General features: G+C 38.8%; 1 protein-coding gene across 1 annotated transcript in view; it reads left to right on the top strand.

The window, feature by feature from the left end:
• Positions 1 to 24,148, top strand: part of CDC14A (cell division cycle 14A) — a 147,132-nt gene that overhangs the window by 32,458 nt on the left and 90,526 nt on the right. The window contains exon 4 of the mRNA XM_008583784.1: positions 1,644 to 1,736. Coding sequence (XP_008582006.1) covers positions 1,644 to 1,736 — 93 coding nt within the window. The remainder of the gene's footprint in view (positions 1 to 1,643; positions 1,737 to 24,148) is intronic.

Here is a 24,148-nt window from a genome sequence, read left to right on the forward strand (position 1 = left end):
TTTTTTTTTTTGTCTTTTTTCGTGTCCGGCAACGGATCGCAACCCTCAGTGTCGCGCCTGTACCGGACCGGGACCGGCAACGGGATCGCAACCCTTGGTGTCGCGCCCACACCTCGCTCAGCCAGTGAGTGGGAACCGGTCTGTATGTGGGATCCGAACCCTCGGCGGGAGCGCCGCTGTGCTCTCAAGTGGCGCACTGTAGCAGTGCGCCACCGGGCCGGCCCAGAATCATTTTGTTTCTGAATGTAGTCCTTGTGGAAATTTTGATAAAAACAAAAATCTAGTACTAGTCTGTAACTGACAACTACTTTTAGGCATTCTTTGTAGTTGAATTTGTGTTAATGATTATGAAGTTCACCCTAAATAGTTTAGCTTTTCATGTGTCAAGTGCTAATTTTTTAAAGTTTAATTCAAAAGGGCACTCCCATTTTTAGCAAATGTGCTTCTTGGTTATCAAAGAAATGCCTGACTTGGAATGATGAGGGTTTCCTGGGAAACATGTAGTTTTCTGTGGTTACCTGCTAAAGCCAGAATGTAGCAGTTTCATCTTAGAATAGACTTAAGAGTTGGAAGTTTCTTTTCCTTGTAGAGGAGAGCAGGGTATAAAGAAAGGTACATAGCTGAACTCTGTTTAGATTTTAAAGGGGTTCAAAAGCAGGGATTTTCTGTGGGTTGTGGTCCATGTATAAGGTATAAAAAGCTGTTTTTTGTAGTCAATATGAATTTATAGACAAATATTAAAGTGTACTTATCTGCCGATATTTTGAAAACCATTTGTCAAAATACTATAAATGTTTCGAAATATGAGGAAATCGAGCAGATTTCATTGAGTTGCATTAGCATTCTCATTATTTTATATTTATTTGAGTTTTCATTGATAATTTGATCGCATTTTAACAGATCTTTTTATTTGTCACTTCATGTTTAGCATGTATGCAGCATACCGTGTCAATTATTTTGGACTTAGCTAAATACTTGAGCATGAAGCATATTGCTTGGCATATAGTAGGTGCTTAATAACTGTTCGAATCCATGCATTTAATATATGGCTGTTGTATTAAGATGTTTGCTGATATAATCCTTTTGATGGTTCATCTTTTCCCATTAACCATTTATTTTCAGATAACTAAAAGGGAGTTATTACAGAACCTCATAGAAAGAAAGTATTAATATTGTTCTCAAAATAATTTTTAGAGAAGACAACAGACTGGTTAACACATTTAAAAACAAACTATATACATATGAAAAGTATAGATAACTTTCCTGGGAGTGGGAGTAGTATGTAGGGAATGAAAAAAGGTGAATAAACAGTATATATAAGATCAAAAATAGATCATCAAAAATGGTTCCTGCTAGTAGAGATGCCAATAATTTAATAATTTACCACCATATCAGTTTCCTTTCTGGGCAAGAAAAATATTTGTTATATTGGCAATTCTCACATCATAATTGGGCTGTAAAAAGTCTGAGCTGTTACCCCCCCCAACCCCCAAATGCTCATGTCTGAATGCCGTAGATACTAAAGTTGAAAGTTGTTATATTTTATAGATTGTGACATACCTTGAAAGTTAGGAGATGATGTTTGTCTTCTGTATGTTTTAACATTGTCTCTATGGTTACACTATTTTATCTCCTCTTTCCAGTCATACAGTTTATCAAGAAAGAAAATAGTGCACTACACCTGCTTCGACCAACGAAAAAGAGCGAATGCAGCCTTTTTGATAGGTGCTTATGCCGTAAGTAGTTCCTTCGTGATTGTTTTCTATAACCAGGCCAGGAAAATGCCAACACTGTCAAGTAAAATGCCAACACTGTCAAGTAAAATCCAGGCCCCTTTTTCAGTGGGACTGGGAGATGGTGGAGATTACTAGCAGTTTGGGAACTGATCTGGAATGGAAAGTGTGGACTAACATCGATGGTGTGTTTACTCTTTAGATTTTATTTTCTAGTAGCTAGTGAGAGAATCTTGGAACTGCAATGTGTAGCTTGAATTCCACAGTTGTATAAGTGTTTTACTAAGAAGAATACCTAGTAAGGACATTTTCTGGGGAAAAAAAATGTGTGTGTGTATGAATGAATGAAATATAATATTACGGGAGATTTTTTTTTTTTTCCTTTTTGTCTTTTTTTACTGACCGGTAACGGAATCGCAACCCTTGGTGAATACCTAGTAAGGACATTTTCTGGGGAAAAAAAATGTGTGTGTGTATGAATGAATGAAATATAATATTACGGGAGATTTTTTTTTTTTTCCTTTTTGTCTTTTTTTACTGACCGGTAATGGAATCGCAACCCTTGGTGTCGCGCCCGTACCAGGGACCGGCAACGGGATCGCAACCCTCGGTGTTGCGCCCGCACCGCGCTCAGCCAGTGAGCGGGAACCGGTCACCACATGGGATCCGAACCCTCGGCGGGAGCGCCGCCACGCTCCCAAGCAGCGCACTCTCCAGTGCGCCACCGGGCCGGCCCAGATTTTTAAAGGCTGTTAAGGTGTTTCTTTTTTTTTGGGAAGAGGAAATCTTAAATGGCACAGGGGAAGATTGTTATTAGTATTATTATCATTATTTTTTTTTATCAATCCATTCATCTATACAATGTTTGCAGTAGGCAAACAGTATAAATTTTGTATATATTACAGCTTCCCTAATAACTAGATAAGACCTTTTCAAAAATAATTTTCATTAGAAATTTTGTTTTCTGCAAGCACTAAGATGTCATTATGAATTCCACATGTCCATGCTATAGAGTATTGGAGTAGATGTTTCTGGAATTTTCTATATATGCTGGGATTGGGCAAAAACTTAGAAGGCAGAAACCGTTAGGGCTAAAATGTACTTGGAACCTATAATAGCTTTTCAGGGATATGTGTGATATCTAGTTAGGAATATGCTGAATTAAAGGCAGGGAGAAGAGGGGTGTTATTTCCTGTCATCCTTGGGGAGGGCTGGTGCTTCTCTGAAGCCTGGGAGCACATTGCTGCATGACCTTTCAAGGGCCTCGTTCCAGGCCTCAGTGGAAAGGGAGCACCAGATACTACACATCAAGATCTTTCACATCAAACCAAAAGCTCCAGGGGAAAGTGCCCAGTGGTATTGTTGGGAAAGCTGTTGAACGTAGCAGGGTGACAGCCAGACTGTGGGCTGGGCTTTGCTTCTAGGAGCAAGGAGCCCAACTCTGCCACCTTCCCTCCGCTGATGTGGCTGCAGTAAAGCCTGGGGCCATCCCTTGTGGCATGTTTTCTTTCATGCTTTGTAGTCAGCATGGTATAGTACAAGGAATAGTGGCTAAGAATCAGAAAAACATGAGTTTTTTTTTTTTTATGCTGAAGGAGCTCTGTGATGAGGGGTAAGCCACTTTATCCCTTAGCTTTATTTAGTTTCCTTATCTGTAAAATGAGAAAGGTGGATAGAAGTACCCCCAAAGTTTCTTTCAAGTCTTAGGATAGTAGGGTTATTAGTAGTGCCAGCCAAGCTGTTACTTTTATTTTAAGAGCATGCACAAAAAGCTGGCTCTTAGCACGAAGGTTCAGTGGAATGCTGGTAAACTGAATTAAGCAGGCCTGCTTATTTTTCACTTTACATTGATAATTATGACTTGGCTGTTGCTTTTATTTTAAGAGCATGCACAAAAAGCTGGCTCTTAGCACGAAGGTTCAGTGGAGTGCTGGTAAACTGAATTAAGCAGGCCTGCTTATTTTTCACTTTACATTGATAATTATGACTTATTTGAAACTCACGATTGACACTGTGCTTAAAAAATGGAAAGCCTATACTAACCTCTGACTCAAGCCAGGTAAACAGTGTGTCTTTTCTGCAGGGTTTTGTGATGCTTTGTGAGCATGTTATTTGTGGATCCTTTTGTCATAAAGGATTGCCATCAAGAGGACATCTGCTGCTCTTCTCCTTTCTGTCCCCCTTTTCCCTCCCTTGCTTCTTTTCTCTTTTCTTTCCTTAACACCCAACCTTCCTATTTTGTTTAATGTGGTCCTTCATTTCAGCAAGACACCTCTAGAATTTTGACAGGAAGTATGGTTATAATAGATTCATTGAGCTTGTTATAAAATACATCTTCTAATGCAGAAGTTTCCACCACTTGAAAGCAACCAAAGAGAGGAAAAAGTCCTGGCGTGGTGGAAGAAGTGTTGAGTATAGCGTGAGCTTGTCTTACATGCTAGTTACAGTCCTGAGAAGCAGTGTGCAAAGTGAGAATTCTTGTATTGGTCATTGCCCAATTGATTTTTTTTTTCTTCTAATCTTGGAAATGTGTGCCTGAGAAAGCTTTTTGATGCAAACCGTTAATAAAAATGAAACTGAAAATTGCAGTCTTTCCTTAAAGAGAATTTTATGGTTTCTTCGTATTGTCTGTATGCATTTAATTGTTGATGCATGTTTTATAAGAAGATATCCAATAATACACATTATACATGTGAGTACATCTCAGGTAAGTTTCACACGTTAAATGTTGCTAATTGGATAAGTCTCAATCTTCTGGGGAAATTATCTCTGAATACAAAGGAACTTTTACCTCTGAAGCAGCCACATAATCTATATGGGGCAAACTAGGTAAGTGTGTTGTATTAGAGAGAAGTCCTCAAATGTGGAATCAGCCCTCTCTCAAGGGGCATTGGCTCATAAAAATATTTTATACTAATATAGTCCTTTTTCTCTGAGCCTTAGTTTTTTTATTTGTAAAATTTGGATAATACCAGGATTTCCCTGTCTACCTCATAGGATTGTTATGAAGCTTCAGCTGCCTGTTTGATAGCTCCACATTATATATGTACATGATATCTCAAATTTATTGTGGTAAAACAGAACTTTTATTCCTTTTCTCCCCAAACCTTTTTATTCCTCCAGTCATCCCCTTTTTAGTATATAAACTACCATCAGTGACTTGCTAAATCAAAAGATAGTAATCATTCTGTTTCCTCATTTCCTTATCCCATATTAGACTTATTCATAAGTTTGGTTAGCTTTGCCTCTAAAATATATATTGAATTGGAGTACATCTTTCCATTGCTATTGCTGTCACCAAGCCCAAGCCACTGTAATCGTTCATGTGGGTTACCCTGCAGCTTCATACATTGTCTCCTTTTTATATTCTTGCCACACAATTGTCAGAGTAGTCTTTAAAAAATATGTTAAATCACATCATTACCTGTTTCAAACCTGTCTAATGATTTCTCACTTCCTTGGCATAAAATTATCCTCCTTACCAATGTTATTAAGATCCTTTCTGATCTCACCCTGTCAACCTTTGTGATCTCCTTGCTCAAGATGCTCCCATCACACTGGCCTTCTAACCATGAAAATCCCATGCTTATTCCCATCAGAGGGCCTTGATATGTCTGTTCTCTCTATCTGAAATGTCCTTATCTTTAGATCTTTGCATGCCTGGTTCCCTCTAATGTCACCTTCTCAGAGACAATTTTTTTTCAAATTCTACCCTGACACCCCTTCCCCTAGTCATCCTCTAGTCCTTTGCTGTTTTATATTCTGTACAGCGCTCTCCTATTTGAAACTACCTTGTTTGTGCATTTACTTGTTTATTTTCTTTTTCCCAGACTAGAGGGTGGAACCTTGTCTGTTTTGTTGATAGCTATATCTAGAGGGTAATAAAATATTTAACAAAGGGTTGGGCCCAGGTGTTCACCAGCTGAATTGGAAGCTGGCTGAAAAGATGGGGCAGGGTTCTGGTGGCATCCTGCTGTGCTGAATCATGGGGAAGGCTGGGGTGGGTGGGGTCCCCAAGAAGAGACTAAGGTGACTAATATGGAGTGGGGGGGGGGTACTGCAGGCAGCAGCAATTTACCAACTGGTATGGAACTATTTCAGTATCTGAACATGGATTATCAGCTTAGGACTGTGCCTGGTATGTAGTAGGTGCTTTGTAAATATCTGCTGAATGAATGAATAATGGGATGAGAAAATATGAAAGAAAGAAGGGAGCTTTTTCTGGAAATGATCAAGTTGGACAGACATAAAGCATAAAGTGACACCTTCCTCATTACTAGGATATTTGTGGTAACATCTGAGCCAAATGTAGTCTTTAAAGATGCAGAATCAAAGCAAAGATCATAGACCGAGGGTAGTACCTGGTATGCAAAGTGACACCACCACCTTGCCTTTTTTTAAATAGAAGTTTATTTTTCCAATTTTTTTTTATGGTGGTAAAATACACATAACAAAATGTACTATCTTAACCCTTTTTAAGTGTACAGTTTACTGGAATTAAGTACTTTAATATTGTCATGCAACCATTGCCATTATACTTTATCTTGTACAGCTGTCATAAGGATGAAAAAGGATATAAAATGTAGACCATCACATTCAGCTGGGAATATACAGAGAAGGAAACCTTTCTCTATGGGTGCTCTAAAGTCAGGGCTGCTGGAATGATGTGGCCATTGGAGATCACAATGACAACAGATGACAGGCACCCATTTCAGGGAAATCTCTATTGGTGAAGCATCTCTTCACATCCTAAGCTGTGACTGTGCTGCTTTAGGTGGAGGGCTCAGATTTAAGGAGAGACCAACTTTGCTGGAAAGGTGTTTCCCTTCCAGGGCAACCCTGCAATTTTAGAATTAGGATTTTTAGATCCTTATAACATTTGGATGTTATAAGAATCTAAACATCCAAAACACTTTCATATGAGTTTGAAGAAGATGGCTTTAAAAAATTATAACTATGAATTAATTCGGTTCTTGCCATGTGCTTAAAGACCAAGTCCTCACTAGGCACCTGTGTTATGTTACTATATTGTTTTTGGTTCACAGGCCTGTAGCAAGAAGGTCAAGGATAATTTGGATCAGTCCGCAATGATTGAAGAATAGGGAAATAATTTGTATGAGGGGAAGTTAAAATAAGTGTGATCGTTTGTCTTAGAAAATTAAGTTCAGAGATAAAGAATTAGATTTTTTTTCAGATATGTAGAGGATGCTTAAACAGAGGTGATAACCACATTGTATTTTCCTTAACCCACTTGGTTTAGTCCCTGCATTGCTAAATGAGAGGTCTACATTATGGATTAACTGGGACTAACCTGAACCGGATGTCATGTGTGAGTTAGGGATGACAAGGCTGAGCTTTAGGTTTGTAGACTTTCTAACCATGTCTGTGTCTGCCGTTTATTTTGTAGACTACACTTAAGGTCTAAATAGTTGTATTCTACTACTAAGTGTACTACTAATTACAAATAGGCCTTTCTCCATCTGGCCTAGGAGGTTGTGCAATGACTTTAGCATAGTCACAGGCTCGGCGCTGAATCCTCTTGTTAGTTGTATGTCTTGAGCAAGTTGTTTAACTTATCCGAACTCCTGTTTTTTTCATCTTAAAATAGGGATAATAATATCCTGCCTGAGAGAGTTGTGGTGAGGACTGAAGGAGGTCATGTGTATAAAGGTGACGTTGGTGCTGCGTCTGGCATTTACAAATGCTTGGTGGTTCTGGGCAGGGGAGCTGTGTGTCCTTCTAGAAAGTTTTCTGAGCCAATTTCCTACCTCCTACTACCCATTTTTGTGCTTAGATCTTAGGCTACTCCACTGTGGATCTGGAGATCTGATGGCTGTTAACCCCCCTTTCGTCTGCTTATCTTCCCTCCTGTCCTCCCATTTCACACTTAAATCTGTCCTTGGCTCAGTAACGTTCAGATGGTTGTTAATCTGATTATTGCTTAGTATAATTCACTGGAAGGTGTGAGTATGAGCTTTTTTTTTTTTTCCCCTCCTAGGATGTTATTTGCATTTGAAAAGAAGAATATGTCTAAACCAAATGAATTTCTCACTTGTGAGATGTGTAGTCAGGTATTCTTTAGTTCAGTAAATATTTATTTAGCTCCTATGAGTCTTTCCTGGCACTGTGGTATGCTCTGGGGAATGCCAAAAAGAAAAAAAGAAAAAAGAATGCCTAACTTAAAATGGAGGACAGATGAGCCATAAAAAGTTTGCAATAGGTGCCAAATTTGGATAAGTATGGATGCATTCTACAAATGTTTTTTGAGTCCTACTATATATCAGGCCTGTTCCAGGAGGTGAGGACGCTATGGTAAATGACTTCACCTTCTGATGTGGGTGGGGGCCCTGGGCTCAAACCTGGAGAGTGGAAGGGTCAAAGATGGCCAATCCCAGCAGGCTAAGTTGGTAAGGAAATAACAGATGGGGAATAGCATGATGGTGAAGGTGCATTTTTTGGTGGGTGAGGCAGGAGAGGTTGGGAGAAGATTAATTATATTTTATAATATCTAGTTTGAAAAGGGGATAATTTAATGAGAAGAGCGGGGTCTTTTTTTTTAAGGATTTTTTTGAAATTTAAAAAGTGGCATAAACACATTATAGGGGAAAAGTAGGAAATTTCTCCTGCAATTGCATCACTCTAAACCTGAGCTATTTACTTAGGCATAATTGCAACATAGTTTTGTGAATCTTTTTTCACTTCACCTATATATGTTTTGCCATTTTGCTTCTCAGATGACCAATAATATTACATTTATAGGGTATACCATCATTTGTTTAACATTGTAGATTCCTTTCAAAATTTTTTATAATGTGACAAACATCTTTCTACATTATAAATTTTTCTTCTTATGGATTCTTGTCTTTGCAGTGCCAGAAGTGGTATTTATAGATTGATTTTTAAAAATCAGCATTTTTAAGGCTCTTGGAGCATATTGATATAGTTAAGCGAGTTGCACTAAATTTGGTATTATGTGAAATCTCTAGTTTCATACATCTTTCCATATAATGCTCATAAAGTTATGAACATTATAATTTTAGAATTTTTTTTTTTTTTTTGGTGGCTGGTCTGTATGGGGATCCAAACTCTTGACCTTGGTGTTATCAGCACCATGCTCTAACCAATTGAGCTAACCAGCCAGCCCATAATTTTAGAAATTTGGTTGGTGAAAAATCCTACCTCATTATTTTACTAATCATTTTTTTGATTATTAATGAGGTTTATTATTCTTGTGATAAATATTCTTATAAATATTCCTTTTTTTATGTATAGATTTATTAACTTTTGGAATAGCTGTGTTTTTAAATTTGTTTCCTGTATTTGGACCATTAAAAAGATGAAAAGTAGCTGTCAGTCTCTTTCCTTTAAAAAAAAAAAGTCATTTCTCTGTGTCTAATTTGTATCAACAGATGCAGATCACTAGAAATCACACCCATCAGTCCAAGTTACTGTAAGAAATTAGGAAGTCCATAGACCTTAAGTTCTGTTACTCATCAAAATATTATAGTAATAAGTACTTCTATATACCTGAATACAAAGATGGTTAGTTGGAACCGCTGATAATAGACCTATTGATTATTCAACGTTGAGCTGTCTGCTGAGTATACATTCAGAACAGTATTATTTAAAAGTGGTTAGAGAGTGTGTATGGTTAGTCATTGGAAATTGATGTACCCAGTCAACTAACCGTGAATTTGTTTTTGTTTTTATTATTTGGACCAAGCATGTTAGTTTCCTTATGCCCTTACTCATAATTCATCTGTAAATCGTGATTTCAGAAATGCTTTAAGTTGTCATTAAAAAACTATAAACAGACATCATTTACAAGATAGGTAAAATGATCAAGAAAAATGTCAAAATAATAAAGGCAGTTACTTTAGATATTTATTAAAACAGTAACATGACAGATGCCAGCTACTGGTATCCTGTCACCTTCTTTGTGGCTTCTTGGTTAATCTAACAGATAGCGTTTGCTTCTGCTTATAGAAATTTGTGGAGAGGAAGGGAGGGGTGGCACAGGGCTGGGGCAGGGCAATTTCCTGTTTGCAGTTCCTTCCTTTTATAGTTTGATAGGCAAGAACCCTTTTGTGATATTGCCTGTAAATGGGCTAGACAGTCTTTTATCCTTGTAGGCTTGTATTTTTGGTGGCTGTAAGACAAGCCAGGCTCCGTAAAAGTCATACAGCATTGTCAATTTCAGACTCTGACGTTGGCATTTCTGTTGATCTTCTGGTATGGGGAGAGCCATATCATCTTAGTCTACTCTCCTTGCGTATTTCGGTTAGCTGTGAGGTAGGAAAATTAGCTGTTTGCTTTTCATGTGTGGAAGATTTGTTTTTCAAATTAAACTGCATATATCTTTTCAATGTTTTTTTTCTGCTTTTGGCATCCTGATAATAAGCTTCGTCCTATAAATAAACTTTCAAATATATATACACATACATGGCTGCATACTCACACGTGCATACACACAGACTGTATTCAGTACTATATACTTAGTACTGAGACACTATGTGCTTCTAGTAATTTACTCACACATTTCTGAATCTTTTTAGTAGCCTTCAAATGAGATATACTTTCTGTGTGAAAAAGCTCATGTCCTTTTGTTTCATTTATATACTGAATTAAGGGGATGTAATTTTTTAGTGCTTGAAATTATTTATTTACTTATTTATCATCTGTCCCTTTAAGGGAAGGGAACTTTGTTTTATTCTCCACAACAGCTCCAGCATCTAGAACAGTGTCTGACACATCCTAAGTGCTCAGTAAGTGTTTGTGGAATGAATGAATGACTGTTTAATTGACAAATAAGTCTTAGTTGGTTATCTCCCACAGTTTTCTGGAAGTTTAGTATGTAGTAATTTGGGGTGGCTGGTTAGCTCTGTTGGTTAGAGTGGGTGTTTTAACACCAAGGTCACGAGTTTGGGTCCCTGCACTGACCAGCCACCTCCTCCCCCCCCAAAAAAAGTAATTTAAAAGCTGGAGTGCTTAAAGATAAAATACAAAGTCAGTACAAATTTTAAAAATAATGGCAAGACTCCTGTTGAGATTGCTGTGTGTTGTTATTCCTAAGGATTTTAGTGCTCAAAATATGGTTGCCATGCTAATAAATTTAGACCGTATGCATGTAGACTACTAGGCTCCCATGTTAGTGTCATTCTGTGTTTGTGTCTCTCTTAATTCTATTTCTTATTTCTCCTCTGCCTCTGCCTTTCTTCCTCTGTCTCTATCTTCCCTCAGCCCCCCAAAACAAATGCTTGTAGGGCCTTTGAATTTTCATTATGAAATCCAAGCTTTCAGCTGATGAGGGCCTATAGCCAGGGATATAGTTAGACAGCGAATTCCTGGGTAATAAAAGTAAATGGTAGGGCTGGGAAAGTGTAACCTCAGCCTCAAAGAAATATTTAGAGTTGCTGCAGTACCTCACAGAATTATTTAATAGGGCAGTAGCATTTCTGGTTCATAGTTTCAAATTAATGAGCAGACAGAGAAGCCTTTTCATGTGAATGTACATACTGTAGGATGAATCATACTTACAATTCTTTCAAGAGTGGGTGTGTGAGACATTTAGTGGGCCTGCTTTGAGAAATTTCTTGGTAAATTAAAAAAAACCCCCAACAATCTTCTTCTCAGACAAACCTTTCCCGATGTTTTCTCACTAATCTGACCCAGAACATGGCTTGATTATAGCTTTTCTTACCTTGTCTTGTAATTAATTGTGTGTAATATAATCTACTAGAATGTGCTCCTTGCAATTACTTTCTTTGTCGTCTCTCCCTTACTAGAATGACCTCCTTGAGTGAAAGGATGGCTCTCACTCATATTTGTATCTCCAGTATCTAACATAGTGCTTGCCTCTGCTGTTTTAATGAATAAAGGAATGAACGAGATAGGAAACAGCATTGGAGGGAATTCCGATTCCCAGTGGTGACTGATCTTGTGTTAACAGTGTGCAGAAAGTGACTCACGTGGACTCCGAGCTCAGGGTCGTCATCAAATCACTTTGTTATTATCCAGGTCCCAGCTGCAATGCTTTCAATTTGAAATCAATCAACTGCTTGTTAAAACATGTGGGAATGGACTCATCCTGTACAAGTAATTTAGGAATATACTGTAAATCTCCTAATGGCGTTATAGAATATTGTCTGTCTTAGAATTGGGAAAGCCTTAAATCTCATTAATTTGAATGTGGTAAAGTATTTATGTTCCCTTCTGAAATGTCTGAAACTTTGAGTGCCTGCAAATGAGTTGTTGTTTTGGCAGCAAGCTACATACTTTACCCAGAGTCAAATTTTAAGGCTTTTTTTTTTTTTTGGAGACATATCTGTGAAACATAATGGGAATAGTGACAAAATGGGGACAAGGTTTTAAAACAGTTTCTAAAATCATTGTCTTCCTGTCTCCAAATCAGATTATGAATTAAAAAAAAAAAAGCCCAAACTTTTAGGATATCCTAGCATTGGGCTGTGCTATTATTAACATATAGTTTATATATGTATACTGACTGATAAAAATACTTTGCTTCTGAATTTATGGAAGAGGAAATCAGATTTAAGTTGTTGATTAAGATCTTTTTATTACAGTTAAAATTTTTGAGAGTTACCCAGAATGTGGACCACAGGATTCTCTCTTGTTAACTTTAGTTTACTTTTTGCCGCCTCTCTCCCGCTGCCTTTTTTAAAAGGAACATTGGTTGACCTGGACCTCAGGTTAAGTGTACAAACTTCAGGATGAATTGGAGGGTCTCTTTTACTGTATCTGCTGTAGCTATCTGGAGAATAGTTTCCCCTGCTCCAGTGGAGCTGTATGTAATGGTCTTTGTCGAGTTACAGAAACAGACAGGCCTTTGGATCTCTCCCTGCCCTGCCCCTTACCCACACCTCTCTTCACTCCCGATCCTCACTGTACTAGGAGACCCAGAGAAATGAAGTAACTTGTCACAGGAGCAGAACTGAGAGGGACAAGAACTCCCATACCGTTGGCGTCCTTCTTGCTCTCTACCTTAGCGGCCCCCAGCTTACTTAGACACCCACAGTGCAAGTGACCATCGTGGTGTGGGTAACCAGGTACCGCCTTCCTCATCTACCTCTCCTGCTTGTTATCTCTGTGCAGCGCTCCCTCTGCATTTTTGTTTTTTTCCCTATGACTCCAACCTCGTTCTCCTTTGTTCACCTCCGTTCTGAACACTTCTTTCCTATTCCTTTGTTTTTCCTTCCTTTTTCTCCTCCTTAGTTCTTAATTGATTAATATATAGAACTGCATTATTGTAATAGTTGGGGTTTTGGGTCGCTCATAACAGAAACTGACTAACTTACTCAAACTCAAAACTTAATAGTGAATTTCCTGATAGCTTAGTCAGAAGGGAGAAGTAGAGGGCTGCTGTCGCCTTTTGTATTTAATACAGGTTGAGTATCCTTTATCCTAAATGCTTGGAACCGTGTTATAGATTTCAGACTCTTGGATTTTGGAATATTTGCGTATACACACTGGTTGAGCATCTCTAATCTGAAAGTCCCAAATTTGAAATGCTCCAATGAGCATTTCCTTTGAGCATCATGTTGTTACTCAAAAATCTTAAGGATATTAGAGCATTTCAGATTTTGGATTTTTGGCTTAGGGATGCTCAGTCTGTAAAACTCTTTATTTTAATGGGCAGTAGTCTTTCCTTCCCCCCTTCTGTCCGGTTCATTTGTTCATTCTTTCATTGAGCAAGTATTTATTGAACACCTGTGCTAGCCACTCCTCTGGGATCTAGGGATATAGCAATAAACAAGAGAGATAAAATCCATGTTTTGCTTATGTTTTGCTGAGGGAAACAAGCCAACAAATAAAAGGTTTGCAATAATGGCTAGGTGGTGACGTGCTGGTGACTGGCTGGCTACTTCAGATTGGGAGTTCAGAGAATCCCTCTTTGAGGTGTTGATGGTGAAGCTGATAGAGAGGAAAAACATTCCAGGCAGAAGGAATAGCATATACGAAGGCTTTAGGGTGGGCGTGAACTTGGAATGAAGTGGCTGGAGTATAAAGGGTGAAGAGGCTACTGTAGGTGATGCAGGTGATAGGGACTTGTATGTGAAGACAAGTTTGAATTTTATTCTTCATGACACAGGAAGCTGTTAGAATTTAAATGATCCTGGGCCGAGCCCGTGGTGCACTCGGGAGAGTGCGGCGCTGGGAGTGCAGCAGCGCTCCCGCTGCAGGTTCGGATCCTATATAGGGATGGCCGGTGCACTCACAGCGCTCACTGGCTGCGCGTGGTGCGGCCGGTCTCAAAAAGGACAAAAAAAAGAAAAGAATTTAAATGATCCGATTTGCACTTAAAAACAGTTTTTAACATGTCTTCTAGAACTCCATTGGAAGTTCTCCTTTATACAATTATCTCCATGATTCAAATTTCTCTTATGCTACTATGCCATAATGTTTGATTATCTACATGTCTGTCTTCCCCTGTCATCCTCATCTTTATATCCCTAAAATATAACTTGGTGCCTACAAGTCAACACATGAATGAAGAAGAAGATTTGTTACAGGGGTTTTAAAGGATATTGGCAAAGCTTGTTGATGTTCTCTTGGAATTTTATTGAGCGTAGACCTCCTTTCTTATGCCAACTATCTCTTAAAGCTAAGGGAATAATGTTTATTTGTAGTGTTGTGATATAATTCAGGTATTTAGCCTTCTGACTTATATAAGGATAACACTTATAATAGTGGTCCTCAACCATAACCATGTATGAGAAATACCCATAGGCCACACCTCATATTTGGTGAATTAGGATCATAGTGAATAGAGGTCAGGATATCTGTATCTTAAAAAAACAGCTCTAGGGCCGGCCCGGTGGCGCACTGCTACAGTGCGCCGCTTGGGGATAGGCCACACCTCATATTTGGTGAATTAGGATCATAGTGAATAGAGGTCAGGATATCTGTACCTTAAAAAAACAGCTCTAGGGCCGGCCCGGTGGCGCACTGCTACAGTGCGCCGCTTGGGAGCCGGCGGCACTCCCGCTGAGGGTTCGGATCCCGCAAACAGACCGGTTCCCGCTCACTGGCTGAGCGCTCAGCAATGTCTGGGTCAGGCACGGGCGCAACACTGAGGGTTGCGATCCGTTGCCGGACACGAAAAAAGACAAAAAGGGGAAAAAAAAAAAAAAAAAACCAGCTCTAAAGGTTTTTCTGAGTAGTACTTAAAGTTGGGCCCCCCTGGATTGGAAGGTCTGAAGAAATATAAAAGGGATGCTGCATGAGGTCAGGAATGTATTTGCCTGGTTCTTGATATTACCCCTGGTGCCTGGTACCAGTAACTCTTTGCTGAATGAGGAAATGAATTACTTGTGTGTAGAACTGTGAAGAATTCTCTGCTCATCTCCTTCTTTTCCTTTTTCCTTCCCCTTTCTCATTTTCCTTCCTGCTAGTAAACCTGCAATGCAAGTCTTGCTCTTGATCAACAAATGAGGGTGAGAAATTGCTAACAAGGGATGAAGGGGGGCTGTTTTCTGGAAGTAGTGAGGTCTACCTACAGTACTGAGCCAGAAGGAGAAGGAAATTCCCAGTAGCTGAGGGAAGGTGAACGGACTTCCTGTATATTTATATATAATGGGTACATATGTAATAGATCTGTTGGCTGGGTTTTATTTAAGTTGGAGTTGCCTTCCTTGTTTTAGTTCTGCTGTTTGTGGAAATTAATAAGCTAGAATATTTAGGAAACATGATTACTTTAAAAATCTATGCACACTTAAGAGTGATTAATTCTGTTATCTTCTTGAAGGACAATTCTGTCATGTGGCATGTGTTTGAACAGTTCAGGCTAATGCACAGAAAAATTGCTACAGAATCCTTTCTGCAAACACCTGACTGGTGGGCAAAGCTCTTGTTTCTTTTGCTTTCTCTAAGCAACAACTCTTTTGTAAATACTGGAAGAGAACAACTAGTTCCTTGTTTGTGTTCATTGTTAGTTCTTGAGCAAGTTCAAAGAATAGTAGCTTACAAGTTCCTATGAGATGCTAGACCTGAGTTTAATATCACGTGCTATGTGGCTTCTGCCTTAGAAGTTTGGATAACATCTCACCTATAAACTCCTTAAAATTTGAAAAAGAATAGGATAACTATCTTGGAAAAGTCATTTTAAAAATATTTATTTAAAGTTCCTCAAGTACGTGCCCTAGTCACTAAAATGAATACCTTGGAAGGTCTCGTCCACTTCCTTCCCTCCCACTAGGAGATCATAGGCTGCTGTTAGCTGCCATAAGTCGATAGGAAGCAACCCACCCCAGCTGGGGTCCACCCCTGGCAAGTTTGGTAGTCTTCCTCCTGGGTACGCCTGGGAAGTGTTTGACCTTTCTGTTCACTTTTCTTCCCAACTCTTTCCCTCCAGTTATAGCAAAAAACCTTTTTCCTCTCGTATTTAGCCTGCCTTCCACTGCCTCAGACTGGAAATCAGTCATAGTCATAATGCCAAATATTGAGGAAAGTTGTGCATTTTAAAGTGGAATTAGATATAATAAAGTACAAATCAAAACTTGAAATAATTCAAGGTTCACTTTTGAGTCATTATAAACATATTCATTGATTTCTTCATGTTTTTCTAATTTAGCCTTTTCTCAAGAATTAGCATTGAGGGAAGAGAATTTAAAAAGTGAACACACTAATTTAATTATTTTAGTTTTTGAAATAATGTTTCTACTACATTTTATTTTAGATATATAATTTTTAATATATAATTTTTAATAGTAATATGGAATGTATTAACATTTTTGGACTTGTCTAGGAAGCTAATAATCTTAAGATTTTATCTTTGGGAAATTATTTTCAGAATTTGAAATCATAGTCTTTGCAAGTAAACTGTAATTCATTTGCAAGTTAAAGACTTTCTATGATTGATAATAGGTGTTAAGAGGATTTAAACATTGAATCATGATCTATTACAATGGATTGGTCATCAGCATCTTTATCATAAATGAAGTATGGTTCTTTGCTTTCTAAGCATGATGAAATTCAGTCTCTGGTTTAAAGAACACACTTTTCTTACTTTTTTTTTTTTCTTCCACTTTTTTTTCTTCATTTGAATAAAACTTATACAATATCCAGAAATGAGCAGTGTAACTTAGTACCAGGAGTTTTTAACATGAAACGCTTTAGTTTGAGAGTATGTATTATCCAAGTGATATTATGGAGCCAATTGTTTTTGTGTTTTCTACAGAGACTGCCATCTGATGACGAATGATAGATGATATGCAGGGTTACTTTTACCTGCATGTTGTTAAAAAAACAGGTTGGTGCTAAGCTTGTATGAGACTAGGGATTCAGGTTTTCCTGGGACCAAACATTTTCTCCTTTTCCCTTTTAATGGGTCTCTTTAGACTTCTGTGTGCTGAGAACATTGGCCTGGTGTTTCCTTGGTTTACTTAATAAAAGCTTGGGCTAATTCAGTGTAATACAAGCAGCTCAGCAATGTCTGTACTGGAATGTGAGCTTGCTTCAGGCAGAGGAAGGCCTGAGTGTCACCAAGACAGTGCTAGCAAGAGATGTGTATTTGTCCTGGCTGTAGCTGTTAATTCTGGAAGGACATCTTTTTAGGCTGATTATGAAAATTCTGGTTTCCATCAAATTTGATGGGGAGACACACATAACTACTGTTTGCAGTTCTCCTAAATTGCCCATCAAAGAGCTCTGAATGGTTTCACTCTAATTACACCCATGAGAGAGGTGGAGAGAGTATCTCTATTGCAAACTAATTCTCAAATAAATAGAATAAAGTCCATTCCTTGTTGACTGTATATCAATCCCCACTCCAAATTAAAATGTAAAGAGATGTCACATGAGAGTATTTCAGAGCAAACATTACCTCACATGAACGGCACAATCGTTTCTAGACCTTGTACTCATAAGGATGCCAGATTGCTAAGTAGTTTGAGGGTGGAAATAAGCAATGGAGATAGAGACCCAGTGTCAGATTCTGCCTTACTTCTGGAGTCAACCTTGCCTCCATATTTAAGCAGTGGCATTGCCTTATACTTTGCCCATCTCATAATCTGTGATTTATAATAGATTCAATACTTGAAGAACAGGAAGAATGATTTACTTTCTTTTAAAGTGTGTTCAAACAAAGACTGTAGGAGATAAGATGCATTTATTTTTAGTTTGTTTTTATTGGCCTATTTAGATGATAGATTTAAAATAGACTGATTAAAATGTGGGTTGTTTTAAATATACAGTTGCATTTCTGGCTTGTAATCAGGTTTACCTATCTTACCTATCTAATTTGTGATTGTGTCAACACTGAATATTTCTATTTCCATAAGTGTTTAGAACACAGATATGACTTTTTCCTATTTTTTAAAATTATAAAGTTGAATGAAGATATTGTTTTATCAGTCACTGGATATAATGGGTGGAAATGATTAAGAGGAAAATGTTGCTAAAAATAATAAAATCAGACATTTTGTTTGTGCTTGTGTATGACAATTAAGACTTTTTGCTGTTTTCAGGAAAAAACAGTTTATAAATTAATTACCCTGACATTTAAGAAATCTGAGAACCAAGAGCTGAGGAGCTGAGGAAGAGACTTTAAAAATTTTGTTTCAGATCTTAGCAGAGTTTCTTGCCTCATAATGTGTTTTTATAGATGTTCTTTCCATGGACTTCTGTGTTTCATTCTTTGCAGGTAATTGGTAATTGCTTTCCTAAAAACAAACACAGCTTGGTAATCTTATTCTTTTGTTCATGAGAGATTCAAATAAGAAAAAATGAGTACAGTACTAATAAGATCAACTCTCTTCTGTTTACATGTACGTTGTTGGAGAGGGATGTGGGCCACTGCAGGGATCTTCTGATATATTGACAATGGATTTGATAAAAAAGGGGCCAGTGGCATTTATTTTATGGTTGTTGATGCTAAGGCACCAGGAGACTAGGGAAGCTGAAGAGGCAGAACTGAGAGTAAGATCAATGTCTGTATTTTAAAATAAGAGGGTTGACCTAAATGATGGTCTCTATGTTATGGTTTTGGTATATAGTAATCATGAGGGACGTGTACAGCCTCATGTTTTGATGTTTGTTTGCATAGACAGGCTTTAGGGCTAAGGTGTTAGAAATAATAACAGTATGGATTCAGATTCACATGGATAAAGGTGGTAAAAGGGAGAAAAAATATATCTTGGGAGCAAAGTTTATTTCTTTTCTGTGATCCCTTGCAATCATAGAGCTATGTGCTAGATACAATTCTGAGCACTTTACATATATTATTATTTTTTGTTTTGTTTTTCTTGGTGGCTGGCTGATATGGGGATCAGAGCCCTTGACCTTGGTGTTATTAACACTGCTCTCTAACCAGCTGAGCCAACCGGCCAGCCCACTTAATATGTATTATTATAGGCCTGGCCCATGGCTCACTTGGGAGAGTGCGGTGCTGATAACACCAAGGCCACGGGTTCAGATCCCATATAGGGATGGCCAGTTAGCTCACTTGAAAGAGCATGGTGCTGATAACACCAAGTCAAGGGTTAAGATCCTCTTACCAGTCATCTTTAGAAAAAAAAAGGTATTATTATTTAGTCTTCCCAATAAATAGCCTTATGAGGTAGGTAGTTACTGTTATTATGTCCATTTCACATGTAAGGAAATGGAGGCATAGAGAGTTAATGTCGTGCTGCTCAGAGTGAAAGATCCTGGATTTGAACCCAGGCAGGTTGGGTCTGCACTCCAGGTGCCTAACCACTGTACTCTGTGGCCTCACTCTCCAGATAGATGATCAGTGTTCTGTGACTATGTCATGCTTGTTCTTGCATAAAATGCCCTCTTTCTCCGCACTATTTGTTTGTGCAACCATTCAACAACTTTTGAATGTGTGCTATGTGCCAGGCACAGTGTTGAGTCCTGCAGATACAGAAGAGAGGGAAATCCAGCTTTCCTCAGCCTTACAGCTACTTGGGGACATAGACTAAATCAAATAACCACAGAAACAAGCTGAAGTAGGAATTTGAAGGACAAGAGCAGGGAACTTTGAGAACATGAGTCAGGGGTATGATCTCATCTGGTTGCCAAGGAAGGCTGCCCCGCATTAGAGCTGTGATCCCAGGGAAGGGGAGGAGGTGACCATCTGTTGGGAAAATAGGATAATTTAATCAGGACCCCTTGCCTTAGGCCTGGTTGGGGGTGGTGTGTCTCATTCTTTGTAAATTGTGTGTGTGGGTGGAGTTAGTGCGCATGCTCTTTGCTGCTATTTGGCTGGTGTCTGGTGGGGAGGGCACCTCACTGTGCAGCCATGCTCTCCAACCTACGGCTTCCAAGGACCTATTTGTCGGTTGCCTAGCTCATAGACCTGCGTGTGAGGGGTCTGGTGTCCCAGCCTGGCATGTGAGAGGTCTGGGGACCCAGCCTTGGTGTGTGAAGGGCCTGGGGACCCAGTCTGGCACGTGAAGGGTTTGTTACCCAGCCTGTGAACGGGCTTGAGGGGTCTGTGAGCTCCAGACCTGGCCTTAGCTCGACAATTGGCCCAGTTGGCAGGATTATGGGCAAGTAAAACAGTTCGACACCATCTAAATGCTACCAGGCTCAGGCCGAGTCTGGTCACTTCATCGACCATTCCCCAGCCCCCTGTAGAAGCCTTGCTGATGTCTTTGTGCTCCTTAATGAAGCTGCAAACTTTCCCTGTGTACTCGTATGTGTGCAGGTTTCTGTGCAAGTTGTAGGTATTAAGTAAATTAAATACATGTTGATTGAATTACAGTCCTCTCTGGTGATTTGTGTTCTGTTCCATCTCCCGCTGGCTGCCTTTTATCAGGTGTTGGGAGCAGCTGAGTGTAGCTTCAGAACAGACACAGGGGAAGTGGGAGAGTGAATATCTGAATCAGGGAGTATGCCTTGACTCTAAATACTTCCTATAAGCAAATACAAATAATTTGAGCCAGAACTTTTGTTTTTTTAATCATTGTCTCTATTACTTTCTTTTAGCACATCATCCGAGAATTGACTCTACATAATGTGATGTTCTCATACAGCCGAGCTCAGAAAGTTAATTTTACTAGCTCCCTTGGGCATTGCCACTAAACTTGTAGTGATACTTAAAAAAAAAAAAATCTTATTCACTAATTATTAATTAAGCTGAATTAACCCTCTAGGGTACTCTCAGTACCTTATAAATTTAAACCAGTCATTCACTAAATATGTATTTACTGAGCATCTATCTAGCAAGAGGCATTGGAAGGCCCATGGAGATATGGAAAACTTGGTTACTGCACTCCAGGAACTTTCTACTTTAGTATAAAGGAAAATTATTACAAAAGAGCTGTGAGTGGCCCATCAGGAAGTGGTTATGTGTGTTATGAGGGAGCCAGACTTCCTGACTCTGCCGCACCCTGGCTGTGTGACCTTGAGCAGCTGACTCTCAGCTTGCTCAAGCTCAACTGATTCTGGTTGTTGTGTGTAAAATGGAGATGGGGATAATAAGGAAACCTACCTTAGGTGACTGAGGATTAATGAGCCACATTATGCAAAGTGCCTAGAATAGTGCCTGGCACATAGCGTGCACCATATAACTTTGTTTTTTATTATTATCATTGTGGTCATTATCACTCATAGTCAAGTGTCATATTTTGGAGTCTGAGGAACAAGACTGAACTGGAGAAGAAAGGCCTCATAGAAGAGGTATGATGAGTTAGGTCTAATGAAACAGGAAGAAATGGGAAGAGGTTTAATAGGCAAAGAACGGTGAGGAGAGTATTCCAGGAAAAAACCCTCAGAAGCCAGAAGGTATCAAATATGATTAGGGAATGGTGAGATGTCCAGGCTAGCAGGTAGTGTTCACTTAAGGAACAATGACAAATGCACCTGGGAGGGTAGGCTGGGACCCTGTCTTGGTGTAGGGTGGGTAGTCTGGGCTGGGCTTTTGAGCAGGATTGAGACTTTGAGAACCCTGCTCTGGAGCTGCTGGTGGAGGCAGAGAGAAATGGTGTTAGTCCTAGAGTTCGGTGATAAGGGTTTGAAATAAAATGAAAGTGATAGCCATGAAAGAGAGGTCAAGTGTTGATTCACCAGGGAGCTAATGAAACGAGATTCAGGGCCTTCCCTTGCTGAGGCTCCTGTCTCAAAGCTGTTGGAGGCACCCTAGTGGTGTTTTTGTAAACTTTGAAAAGATTTTTGTATCCTTCTCTTCCCAAATGATGTGTTTCAGGACCCCAAACCTGGATCTACCCCACAGTTGAAAGAGACAGTGGACAGAGAATCAGTGTGGTTTTTGATCTGATGGGGACAGCACGGTAAGGAAAGGCCAGAGTCAAGGATGACTTCTGAGATCTTGAGTCTGGCTGACTGGGAGGAACACCAGATGGGAGAGGGAGGTGATGGGAGAAGCCAATTAGGGAACAATGGTTGCAAACCAAGTGAGTGTTCTATTGGTTAGCTCCAGGGAAAGGCATGTTTTCTTCTTATGACTGCCCACCCCTGTCCTCAACTGCTGTCTTGCAAGTGTTTTAAACTTTAAGGTGTATGGTGCTGGGGAAAGAGCACAAGCAGGACTGCTAATTAATGGACTAGAGCCCAAAGCACATACCATCGTGATGTCTTCCTAATGTCCACATTTAGTATCCTGTGTATGCTACACCTAGTGTCTGAAACTTTTAAAGGGTGTCTCTTATTTTTAGTATGTCTTCCATATTCGGTAAATCTTAGTGCTTCTAAACAGTTTTCAAGTTGTAACATCTGTTTTCTGGTAACTTCTATTTTGCAGAAATTTAATTGACTCAGAAGTGGTTGGAATACTAATTTCAAAGCTGTCATGTCAATGTCGCCGTGGCAGTGCCTAACTGAGAAAGTCTCTTCTCACTGTTGGTTTCCTCTTCTTTAAACAAGTAAAATATTAACGAATAACAGGAAATCAGCTGTCAAAATTNAAGGAAAGGCCAGAGTCAAGGATGACTTCTGAGATCTTGAGTCTGGCTGACTGGGAGGAACGCCAGATGGGAGAGGGAGGTGATGGGAGAAGCCAATTAGGGAACAATGGTTGCAAACCAAGTGAGTGTTCTATTGGTTAGCTCCAGGGAAAGGCATGTTTTCTTCTTATGACTGCCCACCCCTGTCCTCAACTGCTGTCTTGCAAGTGTTTTAAACTTTAAGGTGTATGGTGCTGGGGAAAGAGCACAAGCAGGACTGCTAATTAATGGACTAGAGCCCAAAGCACATACCATCGTGATGTCTTCCTAATGTCCACATTTAGTATCCTGTGTATGCTACACCTAGTGTCTGAAACTTTTAAAGGGTGTCTCTTATTTTTAGTATGTCTTCCATATTCGGTAAATCTTAGTGCTTCTAAACAGTTTTCAAGTTGTAACATCTGTTTTCTGGTAACTTCTATTTTGCAGAAATTTAATTGACTCAGAAGTGGTTGGAATACTAATTTCAAAGCTGTCATGTCAGTGTCGCCGTGGCAGTGCCTAACTGAGAAAGTCTCTTCTCACTGTTTGTTTCCTCTTCTTTAAACAAGTAAAATATTAACGAATAACAGGAAATCAGCTGTCAAAATTGAAAAATACTGTCTCGGATGGCCATATTGAATCCTCAAGAGTATTTTTACTTTCCAAATCACAAAATATAAATATAATTAATATAGGGGCATATTAAAAAATATATTTAGAGTGTATGAGTGTGGGTGTGTGTGTTTTGCACTTTGCAGTAAAACTTTTTTGGGGGAAACAATAGCACCTAAAAACAAAGCTAAAAACATAGTAAGGTTTGAGGCAAATGTCCCCAGGGAAAGACCATTAGCAATTTCATGACTCAGAGTCTGGTTTAGACTTCTAAATTAAGCCATTTGTTTTAAGAATCATCCCTTGTGTATCGGAGAGTTTAAGTGATCTGAGAAGAGCAATATAGTTGTAAATTCCAAAATCCTTCTGAAATTCACAGATATTTTTTGACAGGTTTTAAGGACTTAACAATCATAGACTTTGGTTTAAAAATGATTTAGAAGTATTTGGAGATGAATTCTAAGAAGATTTTATTTGACTTCCCATGTTGGTCTGGTGTTCCTCTATAAAATTAGTATAAACTTGATATCTGTTACATTGTTTCTCAGTGTGTAATATACACAAACATTTTAAATTTTAAGTGTTATGTTATCTTAATGTTCATTTATGTGTAGACTTGGTGGCAGGTTTTCCATTTATAGCAATGATACAAAACACTTTACAGCAAATTGACTTGTTAAAGAGTATATCTATGTAAGGAGAAATGATAGTACATTGTGGTACATGTGGCAGAAGTTGGGAAAGTTAATGCATGATTAATTCAAGTTTGGGCAGTATTGGTTTATTGGTAGACAATATAAATTATGCTGGCTTGTAATACTATAATTTTTATTATGTCATTAAATAAAAACTTCATACCTATCAATAATATATATGTTAGAATCTATTATTAAAGAA

The sequence above is a fragment of the Galeopterus variegatus genome, unplaced genomic scaffold (genome assembly GCF_000696425.1).
Source record: "Galeopterus variegatus unplaced genomic scaffold, G_variegatus-3.0.2 Scaffold3039, whole genome shotgun sequence".
Classification (NCBI taxonomy): domain Eukaryota; kingdom Metazoa; phylum Chordata; class Mammalia; order Dermoptera; family Cynocephalidae; genus Galeopterus; species Galeopterus variegatus.